The sequence below is a fragment of the Erythranthe guttata genome, chromosome 6 (genome assembly GCF_056151865.1).
Source record: "Erythranthe guttata isolate IM_541 chromosome 6, IM_541, whole genome shotgun sequence".
Classification (NCBI taxonomy): domain Eukaryota; kingdom Viridiplantae; phylum Streptophyta; class Magnoliopsida; order Lamiales; family Phrymaceae; genus Erythranthe; species Erythranthe guttata.
In genome coordinates, this window is record NC_142538.1 from 1,642,402 (window position 1) to 1,662,421 (window position 20,020).

General features: G+C 35.0%; 3 protein-coding genes across 5 annotated transcripts; 2 read left to right on the forward strand and 1 right to left on the reverse strand.

Annotated features, from left to right (window-relative positions):
- The first annotated feature begins 855 nt into the window (after positions 1-855).
- HCF208 (chaperone (DUF2930)) lies at positions 856-11,011 on the forward strand. 3 transcript variants are annotated; one of them, XM_012996738.2, is made up of 7 exons: positions 856-1,099; positions 1,259-1,377; positions 1,470-1,541; positions 1,743-1,886; positions 1,974-2,130; positions 2,236-2,430; positions 10,348-11,011. In XM_012996738.2, exons 1-7 carry the CDS (start codon positions 913-915, stop codon positions 10,356-10,358), a joined length of 885 nt encoding a protein of 294 aa, XP_012852192.2. In that variant the 5' UTR covers positions 856-912; the 3' UTR covers positions 10,359-11,011. The 3 variants fall into 3 exon arrangements, with proteins under 3 accessions (XP_012852192.2, XP_088675433.1, XP_012852191.2); XM_088819307.1 differs by lacking the exon at positions 10,348-11,011 and adding an exon at positions 2,591-2,706; XM_012996737.2 differs by lacking the exon at positions 10,348-11,011 and having other exon boundaries at positions 2,236-2,541.
- Positions 10,219-12,719, reverse strand: CRR1 (Dihydrodipicolinate reductase, bacterial/plant). The gene is made up of 10 exons (XM_012996736.2): positions 12,467-12,719; positions 12,241-12,363; positions 12,061-12,135; positions 11,888-11,953; positions 11,676-11,771; positions 11,418-11,534; positions 10,879-10,971; positions 10,706-10,807; positions 10,492-10,578; positions 10,219-10,411 (listed from the first exon to the last, which is right to left on the reverse strand). Exons 1-10 carry the CDS (start codon positions 12,578-12,580, stop codon positions 10,379-10,381), a joined length of 906 nt encoding a protein of 301 aa, XP_012852190.2. The 5' UTR covers positions 12,581-12,719; the 3' UTR covers positions 10,219-10,378.
- Positions 12,720-14,738: 2,019 nt separating this feature from the next.
- LOC105971861 (BAG family molecular chaperone regulator 1) lies at positions 14,739-16,793 on the forward strand. Its single transcript, XM_012996774.2, has 5 exons — positions 14,739-15,021; positions 15,330-15,567; positions 15,655-15,911; positions 16,013-16,159; positions 16,272-16,793. The coding sequence occupies exons 2-5, from the start codon at positions 15,333-15,335 to the stop codon at positions 16,551-16,553; spliced, it is 921 nt and encodes a 306-aa protein (XP_012852228.2). The 5' UTR covers positions 14,739-15,021; positions 15,330-15,332; the 3' UTR covers positions 16,554-16,793.
- Positions 16,794-20,020: the final 3,227 nt, after the last annotated feature.

Consider the following 20,020-nt stretch of genomic DNA (forward strand, 5'->3'; position numbering starts at 1 on the left):
TTCAAAAGCCAACTCAAAAAGACTTTGTAAATTAAGATGTATGTTAATTCTCAAATTAAAAGTAGTGAACGAGTTAGTCCAGTGTTTTAACTTTCCTGAATATAAATTAGATTATGGATTAAACGGTTATTAATTATTGAGTATGCACTAATCTACTAATACATTGTCTCAGTGTTTATTTTCTTGCTTAATTCCATTGCGATGCATGCTATGTTAAGTGTTATCGCACTTTACATAACATCTATATTTTAATTATTTATTACGAATTTGGAACGATTGATTCTTTCGATGAGAAATTAGTAGTCGTGTGTAATATATATATTTCTTTACGAATTCGATCTGGATATGTAAAAATTAAAGAACAACTTAAAAATAAAAAAAGACACTGTTTGGGCTGGCTGTAGTCTCGTGCAATGTATATATATTTAAACGGAACTGTGTGTGTTTGACATGGTATGCACATGTTATGCATCATTAGTTAGTTTCATTTCCCATAAAATTTGCTTTGTTAATTTAATAATAATAATCTAATATAATTATTAATTTGTGTTGTGATCATGTCGGTGGAGAAGGGATCGGAGGGGAGATTGTTACGTTCATGGAAAACAGACACACGTGTGTCACTTGCATTCGGCACGTGTGGGTGTGTTGTTGCAGCAACCTCGTATGATCTTACAAAGAACATGTCAGTTAGATATCAAGTTCCTGCACAAATTGAATTACTACACGAGCTAGCTAGAGAAGCTGTTAATTATGTTGTCAATGCCCCTGCAGAAAAAAAAAAAAAAGGAAGAAATGGCACGAGCACAGCACGTGACTGAAAATGACCGTTCTTTCTCCATTTTATGATGTAATAATTTATTTCTTTTTTTCTTTTCTCAATTATCTCTCAAACAACAAAACCGGAAAAAAATGAGCCTCACCACGGCCGCCGCCGCCGTGACGCTAAATCCGTTAACCCCGTCTGCATCTCGCGCCAAATACAAACTTCCGTCCAAATTCACCGTCAAGAAACCGTCATCGGCCGCTGTAATTCGCTGCTCACAGGACACCAATCCCCAACAACAGCTCAACCTCTCAGTTCTTCGATTCACCCTAGGTGTATATATATATATATATATATATATATATATATATATATATATATATATATATATATATATATATATTCTGTTCGATTTTTTTCCTTCACTTGTTTTTAATTCCTTCTGTGCAACGATTTGTAAAAAAAAAAAAATTACTTCTTTGATTTCGTTAGGGATACCTGGGTTGGACGAATCTTACCTACCCAGATACATCGGGTATGGATTCGGGGCGCTTTTAGTGCTGAATCATTTCGTGGGTTCGGATTCTTCATCCATAAATCCGCCCCAGCTTGTAAATGGATCCTTTGCTGAAATGGGTTTATCTTAATTCTTGTCTTAATACTAAGATTCTCAAATATTGTGTTTTTCTTGGTATTTTTGTAGAGAACAGAGGCATTAGGGCTTTCTTTGGCTGCATTTTCTGCAATTGTTCCCTATCTTGGGAAATTTCTCAAGGTAATAATTGTTTTCCCCTATTTGAGCTTTTGGCACAGAATGTAGTAATAATTGGTTTTATGTAATGTAGCTTGTCTTAATATTGTTAAGAATACAACTCGTGTAGTAACTTTTGGAAGAAATGTTCGAATATAAAGTGCGGTTTTATAACAAGTATTGAACGTAGCAGCCCGTATAAAATTTTTACACTTGTCCGTGCAGGGTGCACCTCCGACCGATCGGAAAAGTATTCCGGAAGGTTCCGAGCAAATCTTTGCCATGTCACAGGATATTGCCACTGATGCAAAGGAAGATTTGGCTTGGGGAACTTATGTTCTGTTGCGAAATACGAACTCGATATCAGTGGTCTGCCGCTATTTTAAATCCCTCGACTATCGCATATTGATTTTCTTTTTTTGGATTTTTTTTAACTCTGTTGTAATGTGGTTGTAGCTTGTTTCAGTTGGAGATGTGATATGCGTGCGTGGCTATTGGAATACACCCAAAGCCTTATCGAAAGAAGATATTCCCGATTGGTTCACAAAGCAGAGTCAAAGGGTAGGGTTCTCCAACTTGACGGATACAATGTATTTCCAACAGGCTGCTGCAGGTATATACGAAATATATTGACTTAAAAATACGCAAGACGGTATTTTTCCAACTGAAAATCATTTCTGATACGTTATTTCTCCCGTGATATTTATGAATAGTTTAGGCTCTGAACTGAAGGAGATGTTACCGAAGGGGACTAAGTCTCTCCTTGTCCAACCTATTCAGAGAGATCCGAAGGTCAGCTCAAGTCGAACAGAGGAGAAAAACGAGGGTTTTGTCCTTTTGGCTTCGAGCATCGATTATGCGTATACTGATAAAGATAAAGCATGGATAGCTGCCATTGCAAACAAATTTCGAGGTAGAAACGAGCCCTGATATTTATCGTATCCACATGATTCTTGATGCCATTGTTTATGATATTATTATGGATTCTTTCTTTTATATGATATCAAATAGCTTCGGTGACAAATATGTTTGCTCGACTGTGTATAAATAACCCTTTTTTTTATTGTTCTTACTCATCAACTTCGCAAAAAACGGGAGGAAAAAACAGTGGGAGGAAAATGGAGGTTCTCTTATAGGCACCTAATGTGGAGATTAGTTCATGCAATTTTACGAGGTCATTGAGATTTTCGTTTGAGACATAGGTGTATGTATAATTGTTAAGTGTATATTTATACACTTAATTATACCTTTTAATTGGAGCTTTTGGTGTGTTTTTACGATAATTGGTGCTTAATTTGGTTATTATTTGTATTTTAGGTGCAAATTGAAGAATTGACAACTTTTGGGGTGAAAACTGCAAATTCAGAGAAAAAGTGGGCCAAAAGTGAAAAAAGCAGATTTCTGAAGAATTAAAAGACCGCACGGCCGTGCGGATTTTAGTTCAAAATCTCACACGGCCGTGTGAGTGGACGTGATGGCGCAGTGAAGGGAACTCAATTATACAAGGAAACCCGCCCTATTAGACTTTTGCACCCTATTTAAAGGCCACAAGCACACAATTAGATCAATCTTTTTATCTTTTATCTTTTTCTTTAGTTTTTATTTTTCATCTCTTCTACACGCAATCGAGGAGCAAGAGAACGAAGACGAAGACTTGACGAATCTTCATCCTAGTTTCCCTTTTTCCTTTTCTTTTCTGATTTTTATGAATTTTCGTATTTTTATTATGCTTTTCGTTACGAACATGAGTAGCTAAGTTTTTATTCTAGGATTTTATTGGAACCCTATGTGGTAACTCGAACCTATTTTCTACTTTTATGCAAGTTTAATTCTTCGATTATTTCTTCTATCTTGATCGTATTTAGTGCATGAGCGTAGCTAACTTATGTTGCTCTTTGTTATTGTTAGAATTGATTGACAGATCGTTTTAATAATTAGAACAGGGATAGAAGAGCCTTCGAGTAGTTTTTCACCGAATGCGTGTGTTGATTGCATGTATTATCGTAGACATACAGATAATACCTTAGGTAGCCGTTTGCGAGACTTGTTATTTAATGCTTTATTTATATTAGGTTTGCATAGACATATAGTGAATCTTTTATGAATAATAGGTTTATAGCGCAGCGACAGCTGGTTATGAATAATTTCGTGTCTTGGGTTAATAATCGGGAATCGTAACTTGCATAATAGGAGATTAGTTGGGTGAAGAATTATCGCATAGGGGGAAGATAAAATCCTAGATCCGTTTATTATTGACTTTTTCTCGTGATTACTTGTTTTCTTAATTATTTTAATTTTATTAGTTAATTAATTTGACAACCTTGCGTAGGCTGGATAAAAATCACAATTGTTAGGATTTGGTACTTAGGATTAAATAATTTGCGTATTCCCTGTGGGATCGACATCCGACTCTCACGAGTCTACTTTACTACTTGTTTGCGATACGTACACTTGCGTGTTGGTATTTAGCACCCAACAAGTTTTTGGCGCCGTTGCCGGGGAATACGGCTAAATTATTTATTTATCCTAATATTAAATTTGAGCAATTTTTCTTACTTCAGCCAATTCTTTTTATTTTATTTAATTATTTTTTTTTTTTTTATTTTTTTATTTTAGGTACTTTTTATGCGAAGAGGACACGACACGAGCCTGCTACCTCTTGACCCCGAAATTGAGCGAACGTTTAGGCAAGCCAGGAGAAATCAACGGTTAGCCCAAAACACTCCGGCAACGATGGAAGACGAGATAAATCGTGGGAGAGGTGACCAAGGGCATCTATCGAATGCGGTGGGGGAAATCATCAATGAACAAGAGCAACGCCAGCTAATTAATCCACCACCTCGTCAACGAGCACTACATGAGTACACCGTTCCAACGCTAAATGGATTTCAATCAAGCATCCAGCAGCCCCCCATTGAAGCCAATAATTTCGAAATTCGAGCGGGACTCCTCACGATGCTCCAAAACAATGGTCTTTTCAGCGGATTGGCTCATGAAGATCCACATCTTCACTTGGTCAACTTCCTCGAAACGTGTGACTCGCACAAGATGAACGGAGTAACACCCGAAGCACTGCAACTCCGCCTGTTCAAGCACTCCCTACAAGGAGCAGCCAGGGAATGGTTACAAACTCGCGCACCGCACTCCATCTCGTCTTGGGCCCAGCTAGCGCAACTCTTTATGAACACATACAACTCCCCAACAAAAACTGAGAGAATCCGGCGAGAAATTCAAAACTTCATACAAGAAGCCGGTGAAGCATTATTCGAGACGTGGGAGCGATTCAAACAGTTAGTGAGGAGGTGCCCGAATCACGGACTACAAGAGTGGCGCCAACTGCAAATATTTTACGATGGACTGCAAGACAACTCGAGGACAGTACTCGACTCTGCAGCTGGAGGTATGTTCATGAGTTTGACCTATGACGAAGCATACGAGCTCTTGGAACGAATCGCTAGAAATAAATACATGCGAGCATCGGACCGGTCGAATAGCGGAGCAGTCAAGACGGGCGGAATTTTGGAGTTAGATGGAGTCACCGCAATCACGGCCCAATTGGAGAAGCTATCGAAGCAAGTAGCGGCTCTGCAAACTCAGCAAGTCCATGCAGTCCAAGTTCCCGACCAGCGCGTAGAAGAAACGGAGTCTCTGAATTATGTGCATGACACCAACCGACAACAGAGGAACCCGTACTCCAACACGTACAACCCCGGATGGAAGGATCACCCTAACTTTGGGTGGGGAGGAAATCAGCAAGGACCAAGGCAAGCACCACCTCAAGGTCAACCGCCTAATTATTCACGACCAGCGCCCGGATTCCAAAATCCGCCTCAAGCTCAACCTCAAGGCGGAGATCTCGCAAACATCTTGGCGCAGTTTATGACAACCACCCAAGCCTCCATCCGCAATTTAGAAACACAGATGGGTCAACTTGCAACCCAACTAACAGCAAGGCCTTCGGGAGCACTGCCATCAAACACGGAAGACCCTCGGAAGAACAACGTCGAGCAGTGCAACGCCGTGAGTTTAAGGAACGGGAGACAATTGGAGGAGGCCCCACGAAAGGAGAAGCAAAACACGGTAATCGAGGAGCCGAATGAGATTGAGGAAAAAGAAGCAACTCGCAAGGAACCGCCGTCTCCCACAGTGATCTCACGAGTCCCTCAAGTCCCATATCCTCAAAAGCTTCAAAAGAAGAAGCTCGATGCCGAGCACCAAGGATTCTTGAACAAGCTGAAGGAAATCCACATCAATATTCCTTTTATCGAAGCCATTCAAAAGATGCCAAAGTGGGTGAAATTCCTCAAGGAGCTCGTGACAAAGAGGAATAAATTGCAAGGGAACGAGATCATCCAACTCACGGAGCAATGCAGTCAAATTCTTGTACGGCCCCTTCCACAAAAACTCGGCGATCCAGGTAAGTTCACTATCCCTTGCACTATTGGAGGTAAAAATTTTAGGTCACTCATTGATTTAGGTGCTAGCATTAATCTTATGCCTTATTCCACTTACAAAAATCTTGGGTTAGGTGAGATTGAACCTACGGCTATAACTCTTCAATTAGCCGATAGGTCTTTAGTTTACCCAAAAGGTATTTTAGAGAATGTGCTAGTAAAGGTGAACAAATTTATCTTCCCGGTCGATTTTGTTGTACTTGATATAGATGAAGATAAGGAGATACCTCTTATTTTAGGGAGACCGTTTTTAGCCACTTCGAAAACCCTAATTGATTGCGCTAGTGGTGATCTTACAATGACGGTGCACGATCAAACGATCAAATTTAACGTTTTTAGCGCTAATAAAAATCCATGTGATAATAATGATTGTTATGCTATTGATCTTGTGGATTTTACAAATCATGAAGATTTTGACGTTTTGATTTTAGACCATGGGAAAGAATCTTTAAGTGCAGGAGATGGTGGCGGAAAAGATAGTCGGACGGAGCAAGTTTATTGTGCAAGCTCAATTTCAACTCCGCCGAGGGACAGTCAAAAGAGTTGGGATGATAACAATGATGAACGTGCAAGGTGGATGTGGCCACCTAACGAACCAAACGAGCATTATTGGGGAGAGGAATTCAATCGCCAAGTGACTTCGGTCACGTTAGCTTGAACAAAGAAGCAGACAAAGTCCGGCTGAAGACTGTAAACTTAGCGCTTCTCGGGAGGCAACCCGAGCTTTCGTTTTTTTTTATTATTTTATTTTTTTTTGTTATTTTAAATTTTTTATTTTTGCTTTTATTTTATTTTATTTTATTTCAAAAAAAAAAAAAAAAAAAAAAAAGTTTCAGGGGCACTAATAAGAAGTTTTTATTTTGCAGGGACCTAAATGCAATTATTCACACGGCCGTGCAAGAAAAAGGGAGGAAATTCACACGGCCGTGTGAATTTCGGGGATGCTACTGTATAAAATCCGGAAATGGGACGGCCGTGCGGATTTTTCCCTTAAAAATCACACGGCCGTCCAAAAATTGAAGCCACTACTGCCCAAATATGCAAAATGGCACGGCCGTGCAGATTTAAGGCCAAAATTCCGCACGGCCGTGCGAAAAAAAAAAAAAAAAAAAAAAAAAAAAATTAAATCAATAAAAAAAAAATCCGGGCATATTAAATAGGGGTTTTCCAAACCCCAATTTCCATAATTCCCAAATCCCCTCTCTTCCACTTCGAACCCTACCCCCCTCTTTTCAAAATTTTCAATTTTCTTGGACCAAATTCACCGAAAATTCACCAATTACACACACATACTTCTTAATCGTGGTGGTTTCTTGTTGATTTGCGCAGGGGGGATTCAAGAAAGGTGCAATTTTCTCCACAAACCCACTCCACCAAGAACGCCCACAAGGTGTTCGACGAATTGCCCAAGTCAAGTTTGGGGGGAATTTTGCACATCAATTCACGTATAATCCCGACGATGGTCCCGACATTTAAAACAGGTGTTTTCTATCCTTAAACTCCGGGCAAATCACATTGAGGGCAATGTGAATTTTAAGTTTGGGGGTGGTTAACTACTTGTTTTCATTTATGTGCTTTATGTGTGTTTTATTTTTTTTATTGTGCATGTTTTAGTTTTTTGTTTTAGTTGCCGTCTTTTTTTTTTTTTTGTTTTTATTAAAAAAAAAAATAATAATAATAAAAAAAAATAAAAAAAAAAAAAATATTTGTTCGATGCATCAATGAATTACGATGATGGTAGATGGTCAATGTTTGATGATGAAACTACTTGTTTTATGTTGATAAGGAGTATGTATTTGTTTAGCTTTCGATTCAACGGAACGTAGAAGTGAATTATTGCTAGGAATCACACCTTGTGCATTGCTTTGGTTGAATGTTTTGCATTTTAAATTTGGAATTTATTTGTGCTCAATCATGCTTTGTTCGGTTTTAAATCTCACCTTAGGACATTTATGATACGAAGTGTTGATAATAAGTGATTTGGGATATGATTTGGGCCTTCTTTGAACCGTTTGAGCCTTTCAAGCCTACCTTTTTTTGTCAAATTATCCTTAGAACCTTGATTTGAGCCTCGGAGAAAAGGTGTTCTTTCTTTTAGCCAATATGTGGAAGGTAGAAAAGTGGAGATTTTTGAATAATTATCCCTTAGATGTCGGTCGAAAAATTCTTATAAGATCTTTCTTCTTCTTCGAAAAAAAAAAAAAAAAAAAAAAAAAACACAATAGATATACATGTGCATCTTCATATATATATATATATCTAAGTCTTTGATTCGATTAAAAAAAAAAAAAAAAAAAAAAAAAAAAAAAAAAAAAAAAAAAAAATAGAAGAAGAAGAAGAAGAATAGATTATAAGGGAGAAATAAGGACTAGTTGTTGAATTGTGTTGAAAACTCGAGTCATTGCCTCAAGGCAAAAAGTGTTGACGTGTGAATTTTGGAGAATCGAGTTTATTAAAGTCCCTAGAGGTGAATTCATTGTTTCAAACGCCTATCTCTCAAATTTTGGCGTAATCACCTCAATTCAAGAAAATTAGCCACACATTCCCATATTACCTACCTCGGACCAAAGAGCCTAACAATTGAAAGCCACAAAGTCCCAATGATCCCAATAGCTCATTGTTCAATATTAGTTGAGTAAAATAATTTGGTGAGTATTTAGAGTCAAATATATGCATGTAAGTATAAATTCTTTCTATCTTTAACTTGCAAATATTGGATACTTGAAGCAATTGTATGACTTGTGGTTTTTGGTAATAGTGAGTGACTACGTGCCGTTGAATGTTAAGCTTGCGAATACCTATGAATTGTCATCATAATTGCAAATTCTGAAAACGCTAAGTTGACCCATCGATCTATGTAATGAGATGCATGGTTTTGGTTTGTGTTCTTGATTTGATTTTACTTGAGGACAAGCAAAAGTTCAAGTTTGGGGGTGTGTTAAGTGTATATTTATACACTTAATTATACCTTTTAATTGGAGCTTTTGGTGTGTTTTTACGATAATTGGTGCTTAATTTGGTTATTATTTGTATTTTAGGTGCAAATTGAAGAATTGACAACTTTTGGGGTGAAAACTGCAAATTCAGAGAAAAAGTGGGCCAAAAGTGAAAAAAGCAGATTTCTGAAGAATTAAAAGACCGCACGGCCGTGCGGATTTTAGTTCAAAATCTCACACGGCCGTGTGAGTGGACGTGATGGCGCAGTGAAGGGAACTCAATTATACAAGGAAACCCGCCCTATTAGACTTTTGCACCCTATTTAAAGGCCACAAGCACACAATTAGATCAATCTTTTTATCTTTTATCTTTTTCTTTAGTTTTTATTTTTCATCTCTTCTACACGCAATCGAGGAGCAAGAGAACGAAGACGAAGACTTGACGAATCTTCATCCTAGTTTCCCTTTTTCCTTTTCTTTTCTGATTTTTATGAATTTCCGTATTTTTATTATGCTTTTCGTTACGAACATGAGTAGCTAAGTTTTTATTCTAGGATTTTATTGGAACCCTATGTGGTAACTCGAACCTATTTTCTACTTTTATGCAAGTTTAATTCTTCGATTATTTCTTCTATCTTGATCGTATTTAGTGCATGAGCGTAGCTAACTTATGTTGCTCTTTGTTATTGTTAGAATTGATTGACAGATCGTTTTAATAATTAGAACAGGGATAGAAGAGCCTTCGAGTAGTTTTTCACCGAATGCGTGTGTTGATTGCATGTATTATCGTAGACATACAGATAATACCTTAGGTAGCCGTTTGCGAGACTTGTTATTTAATGCTTTATTTATATTAGGTTTGCATAGACATATAGTGAATCTTTTATGAATAATAGGTTTATAGCGCAGCGACAGCTGGTTATGAATAATTTCGTGTCTTGGGTTAATAATCGGGAATCGTAACTTGCATAATAGGAGATTAGTTGGGTGAAGAATTATCGCATAGGGGGAAGATAAAATCCTAGATCCGTTTATTATTGACTTTTTCTCGTGATTACTTGTTTTCTTAATTATTTTAATTTTATTAGTTAATTAATTTGACAACCTTGCGTAGGCTGGATAAAAATCACAATTGTTAGGATTTGGTACTTAGGATTAAATAATTTGCGTATTCCCTGTGGGATCGACATCCGACTCTCACGAGTCTACTTTACTACTTGTTTGCGATACGTACACTTGCGTGTTGGTATTTAGCACCCAACAATAATAGAACCTTCTTTTTTGTCTACTAGGTGATTCATATGATTAAATAATAAATCTAAGTATCTAAAGTCACACGATACTGTTTTTTTCATTGGATCATTAAAGATAAAAAATTGTTACGTATTTCCTCGAAAGACTATTACAAGAAAGATATGTTGTTTTTCCGTTGTGGTGTAGGAACAAAATGAAGTTCATCGCTGCTTGTCTCTTACAAGAACTTCTCCAAACCGAACACCAGATTCTGCAAAGGCCATCAAGAAAATACATTTAATCCTTGTAAAATGATAAGCATCAAATAGGAAACTATTTAATTTGACTTACTTTGAGGCGTATTACTTTTCTGATTGCCAGAATTAGCCCCGGCATGAGAGATCGAACATCTGTAACATCGTGTTTCAATGTGTAAACCTGTCCAAAAGAACAAGAATTGTGTTGATTTTCGAATAGGGGGGAGGGGGGGCGGCCGCCCCCCCACCCACGCTCTTGTGGGGTCGTTTTCGGAAAGTGATATATATATATATATATATATATGTACCTCGCCTGGACGGGAAAAATAGACGGTGGTGCTGGACGGGAGACCAGGGAGAACCATACTGTGCACCCTCACTCCATCTTCTCCAAGAACTTGACCCCTTGCCTAATTAAACATGCCGAAAGAGTTAAGTACTGTGATTAATAATTAAGTGTTTAGGTTTTCTTGTTTCTTACCAGAATGTCTGTTGAAATATCTTCTTTATTGTATATCTGACCGAGGTTTGTGATATTGTTTGCTATTTGTATTGCATCCTGTGATGGAAAATCCTGTTCCATGAAAATAAATAAATTTAATGATTAATGCTCAGTATAACATTGTCTTTGTTATATATATATATACATTCTGCACATACATATATATACACTCTGTGATTTTTTGTGTAGCATCTGCAATACTATGTGTTTGTTTCAGGTACATATGAACTTGAAATTAGCTTGATCAACACATGTTTTTTTCTTTTCAATAAGCAAATTTATTTATTAAAATGATTTTAAAAAATAATAATTAATTTAATTTAAGGGAGAGAAAATTCCAGGCTGGTACAGGTGGGAGGTGGACCAACTGGAAAGTTGACACAGACAACCTTGACCACTGTATTAATGGAGGTGAAAAAGATAACTCAATGGTTGTATTGAATACTAGAAATCATTTGGAAATCACAGTGATAATTTTAATTAATTAATTTAAAAGTTAATTAATTTAGAGGACTAACCCCTGAATTAGGTCTTGATTCAACAATCTCGACATTGTTGTAGTGAAAAGATGCTGTGATTGCAGCTTGTTGTAGGAGAATTGATCCAATCGACAGAGTTGGTGCTACCAAACAACCCTTAAATCATTTCTCAACAAAACAATTATATTTAATAATAATATTGATTTTTTTTTCCTTTATTATTATTAAAAAAAAAAAGAATAAATAATAAAAAAATATATATTGAAGTGAAAATAATCTCTCTCACCCTGTGCTCACCATGCTGGCTTTTTCACAAAATGCCGACAATGCAGAAACTGTCTCTGTTTTGATTCTGGGTACGTACACTATGCTTCTCATTCCAAATGCTGTTGCCTTCACATTTATTATATATACATATTTTTTAATTAATTAGTTGATTAATTACCTTAATAATTAGACTGAGTAATCAAGCTTAAGCACTATCTATATTGTATTGATTAAAGTTAAACCTGTTTGACATTCTCATAAACTGTTGAAGGGTCGGTGAAGTCCACCACAACTGCTATTTCTTTTGACTGCCAAAATTAATATTTTTAATTTATTTATTTATTTATATACAAATTTACTATTTAATAAATGATGCAATAAAATTAAACTAGTTATTATTAATTATTATTATCACCTGAGATATTGAACCTAGGACCATTGTGAGGTCATTTATTATGGGTATTTCCAAAGGCTCTTCCATGTCACAAACCTGATGAATATATTTATATTTCTTTTAAATTTATTCATGAAAATAAAAAAAAAATAAAAAATAAAAATTATATTGCAAGCAATAATTAACACATAATTAAGTAACCTTTCCGATGTCTTCGCCGACAAGGTAAGAATCAATTGCACCAGCAACTTCCATTCCTCTTGCATTTGTCACTGCAACCACCGCCGCCCTACCAATCTCCTTCGCTGCCCCGTTTATTATCACCTTTTTTTTTTAACAATAAAATACATTTATATGTATAGTAATTTGTTGTAATTAATAAAAATAAAAATAGGGATATTACAATAAGAATTAAGGTTGTTGTTACCTTAATGTTACTCTGAGTGGGCTGCTGCATGTTGCAAGAAATGTGAGAAATTCTTTTGTAGGGTTTATTTTTTGTGGGGTGGAATATTATTTTGCAGCTCAATGCTGCTGCCATGGCTGCTGTGAATAAGAATTTTTTATTTTTATTTTGTGCCAAACAAGGAATTGAATTGGATAAGTTTACATATTATTTTTAACATTATGGTTCGATTTTCTTGGGTTTCAAAGATAAGGTTTTTTGTGTCGTTATGTTTGGAGGGAAAATGTGGGGACAATATGGCATGTTTGGTGTGAGAGATAAAAAAAACTTTGGTTAAAATTGAAATAACTAATTAATTAAATAAGAATGGGGATAAAATTGGGATGGGAATAGAACATGGATTAGTTGAAAAGTGAGGGAAAACCGGCTTACATAAAGGGTGCACGTGCGGTTATCCCAATATCACGTGCATACCAAACTTTGTACAGAAAAATTGATAAATAACACACTTAAGCCTATTCTGGTTTGATTATGTTTTTATTTTAATATAAGCACATATTTTATTTTTAAAATCATACACATAATATAAGGTTTTGATTGATTGCTAAGATAAAATTAGTTAAATAAAATTAAACAATTTAATAAAAAAAATATTTGCAGATCAATTCGATAAATTAAATTTAACAAAGTCTACCTATTTAATTACAAATAGTAGTTTGTCCAACCAATCGAGGCCTAAATGCGAATGGAAGTATATTGAAATTCTAATGCAGCAGCATCCAAAGGTGTCGGTACACTGTCTCGTAAGCATACAAAAACAAAAAACAAAAGAGTAAGTTTTGGTCGGAATTTTCAAAATTCCATTAAACCACTCACATGCTTAATTAATCCCTAAATTAGTCAACAAAACGACCTCCTAATTATTCACAAAAAATAGGGTGTACCTTCTCTACCGGATGCTGTCCGCACTGGAGAATACCCTCACCCGAAATTCCACTTTCATAAAATGATCTATGGTTAGATAGCAACCACGTGTCTGGTGCGCTAATCCTACGGTCCAAAAGTGTCGGTGGGGAGAGAAAAAAGTTCATAGTCGCAGCCATGAGTCTGTTGATGGGCCCCCCTGGTTTGTGTGGTTTGGTTGACCGAAACGTGTTCATGTAGTGTGTGACGTAAGCCGCTCGGGCTTTGTATGGTTGTCAAATGGGACCGATGACGTGGCACGTCGATTCACTACCAATTCCGAGCACTTTACTCGATTTGGCAGGTTGTTGTAGAAATGACGTTTTTGCCCCCGATGGCAGTAATTTATTTTTCTATGTAAAAAACAGCTGAGATATTCGTGTTGAATAAAATTACGTGTTTGCCCCTGAATCACTTTTTAAAAAATATATATATTTTTTATTTATTTCTACTGGTTCGTATTGCAATAAGAAATAGATGATTTACAAAGGAATTTCAAATATAAATAGTCTATTAAGTCTACTAATTTACCATTTGCTATGTAGGACAAATTACAAATACAACAGAAAAGAATGACCGAATCAATTAATTAAGATCTTGAAAATAATTTATTTCTGTAAATGTATGACATTGACTTTACATGGAATTAGATATCAAAGGCGTTTTTTGTCCACATCAAATTCCCAGTTACCCCTTATTTACTGTCCGTCCTTCTTAATCAAAACAGAACACAAAAAAAGAAACACTAAATTGCAACCAATTATTTACCAGCCAGTAATATATTTAATTTCACCACAGTGAAAAAAAAACAAAATAATAAACCGAGATTAAATTCGGATGAATGACAAGAGCACGAGACCGGTCGACTAAGATTCGCTACCGGCTTTTCACAGTCATCTCAAATCTAGTGGACATCTGTCCTAATTTCCTCAAACCCCTTACAACCGGTCCCACAACTCATAATTAACACTACAATCATTGGTACCACTCTGAAATGACCAAAACGCCCCTCATTCGGCTACATTATTCCCTACTAAATCCTAGCCCACGTATTGGTACCATAGGTCAGCGGCACACCCAAGCATTTCCGTCGGTATATACCTTCCTATTTCTAGCAAAAATCTATGTATTAGTATTCGCGTAAAGAGGAAAAGTAAAATTGATTAATAGAACTAAAATAACACATATTTAGAGTTAAATTAAATAATTAAAAAAAAAAATCAGCTCTTGAACCAGACTTTTGTTTGGTAGGTTTGTGATTAGTAATAGTGTAATAAACAAATAGTTTTTATTTAATTAATTAATATAGTAATAATAAACTGAGCTCAATGTTCTTGTTGTTGTGTTCGTTGTCTATAAAAAAATCTATTATATTCTCCACCATTTTCCTCTCTTCCTTTCTCTCTCTTCAAGTTTTCTTTCTCCAGCCAAGCAGAGAGAGAAAGAAAGAAGAGAGAGAGAGAGAGGCACCACTAAATTAATAAATTTCAACATTCATTAAATTCTTTCTCCATTAAATTTTTTTGGAAGCAAACATTTGATTTTCACGGCTAACTTCCGTCGTGCTAATCGGAGTTCCAGGATACTCAGGCCCAACTAATTCTTAGCTTTTTGTAAGAGATCTGAAATCTCCGGCGCTCCTTTTTTTTTTTTTTTTTAAATTTTTACTGTTCAAAATTCACGGATTTATTTGACTTTTATTTTTCATACTTTAGAGAGAGAGAGAAAAAAAAAATCATTGTATTTTGTACGGTTATTATCTGCCGCCATTAGATACAGTTGCTGGTGTTGTTGTGAGAATTAAGACATAGATTCTTCGTATGGACGCGTGGCTGTTCATATAATGCTGCTGTTCAGAACTCTGTAAAAAGAAAAGGGAGATTTTTCATTTTTTATTTTATTTATTTTTTTTCAAACGAAGAAAATGATGCGAATGAAGACTAGGAACGACCCTTTGCCGCCACACATCGACGGCGGCGGCGTGGGGCGGCGTGGAGGTGGCGTTGAGAAAGAGTGGGAGCTCAGGCCCGGCGGGATGTTGGTGCAGAAACGGACCGACGCGGAGAACAACCCGGCGGCGCCGCCGCCGAACATCCGCGTGCGTGTCAAATACGGATCGATCTATCACGAAATCCACATCAGCTCACAAGCCACCTTCGGTAAAATTGAGTTCATTCAACCACTTCTTTTTTTAAAAAGCGTGTTTTGCTATTATTCTTGTTCTTCCACTAATTAAAAGAAAACAGGGGAGTTGAAGAAGAAGTTAACCGGGCCCACAGGGTTACACCACGAGGATCAAAAGCTGTACTACAAGGAGAAAGAGAGGGATTCAAAAACGTTTCTTGACACAGTAGGAGTGAAGGACAAATCTAAAGTCGTGCTTCAGGAAGATCCAATCAGCAAAGAGAAACGTTACCTCGAAATCAGGAAAAACGCTAAATTGGAAAAGGCTGCTAAATCCGTTTCAGATATCAGCTTGGAGGTCGACACCCTCGCTGGACAGGTAATTAATTATTTATTTATCTACATATGAATTAATTATTAATTAATGTTGATTGTTGATTACAATTAAATCATGTTTTTGATTTGGGGGTTATATGTTAGGTATCTGCACTTGAATCCATAACTTGTAAAGGTGGGAAAGTTGCCGAGAAGGATGTTGTAACCCTAATTGAATTGTTGATGAGTCAGCTTCTTAAATTGGATGCCATCATTGCTGATGGTGATGTCAAATTACAGAGGAAAATGCAGGTACATACACATATTCACACACAATTCTTGATTTAAAGACAATTTATGTGTGTTCAAAATTATTCCAATTTAATTTGTGTGTGTTCAATTCAATTTTTTTTTTGGGTGAAAGGTGAGAAGGGTGCAGAAGTGTGTAGAAACTCTTGACGTGATGAAGGTCAAAAACTCGAACCCGACGAGCAACGGGACCGCCCACCCCCCGTTGAAGCAGAAGCACTCAAACGGGGAGGAACACTCTAATTCGCCGAATCAAGAACAAGAGCAGCCATCGAGGAACTCTGCCTCGGTTGTAATAACAACACAATGGGAAACGTTCGATTCTGCACCACCACCGACGACTTCAACGGCCACGATTCGTCCAGCACAACCCAGTTTTACATGGGATTTGCTCTGATTATATTATATATATATATCGTCATTAGGTATACTATTAGTGCTAGAACACAACGTATTACGTGCTTAATTAGTGTGGATGTGCATCTTTCGATTTCTTTTTTTCCGTCCTAAGTTGTTGGTTTGGTATCTATTTCTCTCCATCCATCCATTTTTTTTTGTTCAATTTATGTACTGAAATAAATGTGAGCTACTACTGTTATAATGTTTGATATTAATTGAAGTATTATTAATTTTTCAATTTGTATTATTTCTGCTACTTAAAACCTATTACAGTGTTTATATGTTAGATCATAGATGAGAATACTAAATTTTGCTCAATTATCAATTAGTATGTCACTTTATTCAATGTTGTTCTAGGTGCTTCTAGAAGGAAAAAAAAAATAAGAATATTCGAGAAGGAATGATTAATCTTTATACCTTGCTTCCAATTAAGGGTACACGAAAACGAGAGAGAACATGACATATGTATCTGTAATGAAAATCATACAAGGACAGCTATGAAATGAAATGATGAGAATTGCATTAGTTTAACCCTAGAAACAAGATTTGCTAGCTATCAGAAATTAATCCTTTTTTTTTCCATATTTGGTAAATAATGTAGTACTCTTGATAAATAATTATTAGTCTATTTAATTAAGATAATCTTTGTTAGTTATTAGTCTTTATCATATTAACAGCACATAGTTTTTTAGATTAAAGTTAAATAGATATGTTTTTTTTATTTTTTTAAATTAAGTTCTAACGTGACGAATAATGGATGTAAATCAATGATCTCACAAAAAATGAAAAGAATAGTGTAATAATTGTGGCCATGTGGTCCAAATCCAATTGAAGAACGAATAGATTGTGGTGTGGGGTTGTTTTGCGGCTGACATTTTTATTTTTATAATTATTAGATCTCTCTCTCTCTCTCTCTCTCTCTCTCTCTCTCTCTCTCTCTCTCTCTCTCTTGTGGTGACAGATTGGAAATTTAATTTTTCATTGGACATACATATCAAATTATCAATTGGATCGGGACCAAATGCATCCAAATTAAGGTTAACATTTGTGTTTTATGTTATTCTTCATCAAAGAGGCTGTTAAAATTTAGGGCCCAAATATGTATTTTGGATTGAGCCCAAACTTAATTACTTCTCGCGGGTCTAATTTCTAAAAATGTCCAAGCCAATTAAAACCCAATTTATAATTAACTACTTTGATCTTGTTACTCCGCTTAATTGTGAACGTTCACTCGCTAAGCCTCAACTTCTTTCTCTCAATTTTAAACTCACCTTGAATGCGCCGCTTCTTTCTACTCATTTCTCTCTCTGTCGTAGAACAACACTTCGTGATCAACTTGACTTTTTTCCGACAACTCTTAACAAAGTCTTGGCCGTATATGACTGACTTTAACTTAGGAGAAGCTTTGTTGTCTCCTACCGTTTGTTCTATGCCTGTTTATACTGCCGTTAGAGAAAGGGACAAAGATTATACCTATCTATACACATCTCTGAGTTTTCTTCTTTCAATCTCCTTCTTTTGTGAGTGTTAGAGTCTCTATGTCAAAGAAAACATGGGTTTACTGAGTGTGAGAGTGTTCCTTTCGACGGGTTGACTGTGCATGAGTTGGTGAGTGAATTCAAAGTGATTATTCAAGTAGATCTAGGTTTGAGTGGTTGTGACTTGGTGCTGATTTTCGATTGGAGTCACCACCTTTTTAGATTTCTGAACTGAACACATGACAATCAATGTGGGGCTCAACCGTTCTGAAACAATAGCAGTTCCATGTGTTGCATGGAACTAATTTTATACTATGCTACTCGTGAAATATATCTTATATATAAAAGAAAGAAACGCTAGGGCAACCCCAAGAAACCCTAATGTCATATTTGTATTTTTTTTTCAATTTTTATCAAATTTTTATCTCCTTAATATTATTTTAAATATTATTTTCGAATTTTATCATATTTGTATCCCCTAAATATTATTTTAAATATTATTATTTTTATTTTTATCAGATTTTGTCTCCTAAGTATTATTTTTTATTTTGAACAAATTTTTATCTCCTAAATATTATTATAAATAATATTTTTTAATTTTATCAAATTTATATCTCCTAACTATAATTTTAAATATAATTTTCAAATTTTTGACCAGATTTTTATCTCCTAAATATTATTTTCGAATTTTATCAAATTTATATCTCCTAAATAATATTTTAAATATGTTTTTCGAGTTTTATCATGTTTTTATTAGTTTTTTATCTCCTAAATATTATTTTCGATTTTTATCAGATTATTGTCTCCTAAATATTATTTTCGAATTTTTATCAAATTTTTATCTCCTAAATATTATTTTAAATAATAATTTTGATTTTAATCATATTTTATCTCCTAAATATTATTCTAATTATTATTTTCGTATTTTATCAACTTTTATTTCATTAACATTATTTGAAATATTATTTTCGATTTATATCAAATTTTTATCTCCTAACTGTTATTTTAAATTTTATTTTCCATTTTTATCAGATTTTTATCTCCTTAATATTATTTTTTGATTTTTTATCTCCTAAATATTATTTTAAATATTATTTTAAATATTATTATCGATTTTCATCAAATTTTTATCTCCTAGATCTTATTTATAATAATCTGATTTTCGATTTTTACAGAAAAGGGTAAATAAATCTGATTTTCATCCCTAGCGGATTTTGTGACATCGTTTTACAGAATGTCTGCAACATTTGAATTTTATTTCTTCCCTACCTAAGGCTTCTTCTTTTGGTAACCCGACTTTAGATTTTGATTTTTATCTTCTTCTTCATCCTATTGACTGTGTGGTAATTAGTTTACATCATTTTCCATCATGGCTTATAGGTAATTTCATTTTGTTAAATTATGTGTTTCATTAATTTATACCAAATATTTCAAATTTTATGTATAACAATTATTTCAATTTATATGTTATTGGACATGTTATTGAAAGGGATGATTTGAGACAATTAACCAAAAATGGGCGTAGCCACAAGCTATTGGAAGTCGACCTTCAAGACTTATTGTTTGTATGCGATATTTAATTTATTGTTTATATTTATTTTTGTTTCTTAATTTTCCAATTGTTAATTCCAGTGGCAAAACAACCTTAAAATGAGGCAGTGGAGAAGGGCTTAGTTCCGATGAAAGATGTATAGATGGCCTTTTACGATGGTATGTTGTCGATAGTTTAGTTTTGATTATGTTAACTAAGTTATTAAATCTAATTACTTTTAAGCTCAACATGAAAGATATAGTTGATGATTTTTTTTTCTGGTTCAAATTTACAATCTACTGGTATCAGCTGATTCAATTCAGTAGGAAAATTTCAACAGTAAAGTTATTTTTATTTTTTTGTGTAGTATACTTAATAATGTTCCAGTGATGAATTATTAATGAATGATTATAATAGAACTTTGATCATACGATACATCAAACGTTTGTTTATATT

Coding starts and splice junctions, on each gene's coding strand:
- HCF208 (XM_088819307.1), top strand. CDS start 913: ATGAGCCTCACCACGGCCGCCGCCGCCGTGACGCTAAATCCGTTAACC. Junction 1,100..1,258: donor AGTTCTTCGATTCACCCTAG/GTGTATATATAT, acceptor TGATTTCGTTAG/GGATACCTGGGTTGGACGAA. Junction 2,131..2,235: donor TTTCCAACAGGCTGCTGCAG/GTATATACGAAA, acceptor TGAATAGTTTAG/GCTCTGAACTGAAGGAGATG.
- CRR1 (XM_012996736.2), bottom strand. CDS start 12,580: ATGGCAGCAGCATTGAGCTGCAAAATAATATTCCACCCCACAAAAAAT. Junction 10,579..10,705: donor ATTTTTCCCGTCCAGGCGAG/GTACATATATAT, acceptor TCTTTTGGACAG/GTTTACACATTGAAACACGA. Junction 10,412..10,491: donor GAAAAGTAATACGCCTCAAA/GTAAGTCAAATT, acceptor TGGCCTTTGCAG/AATCTGGTGTTCGGTTTGGA.
- LOC105971861 (XM_012996774.2), top strand. CDS start 15,333: ATGATGCGAATGAAGACTAGGAACGACCCTTTGCCGCCACACATCGAC. Junction 15,912..16,012: donor TCGACACCCTCGCTGGACAG/GTAATTAATTAT, acceptor GTTATATGTTAG/GTATCTGCACTTGAATCCAT. Junction 16,160..16,271: donor AATTACAGAGGAAAATGCAG/GTACATACACAT, acceptor TTTGGGTGAAAG/GTGAGAAGGGTGCAGAAGTG.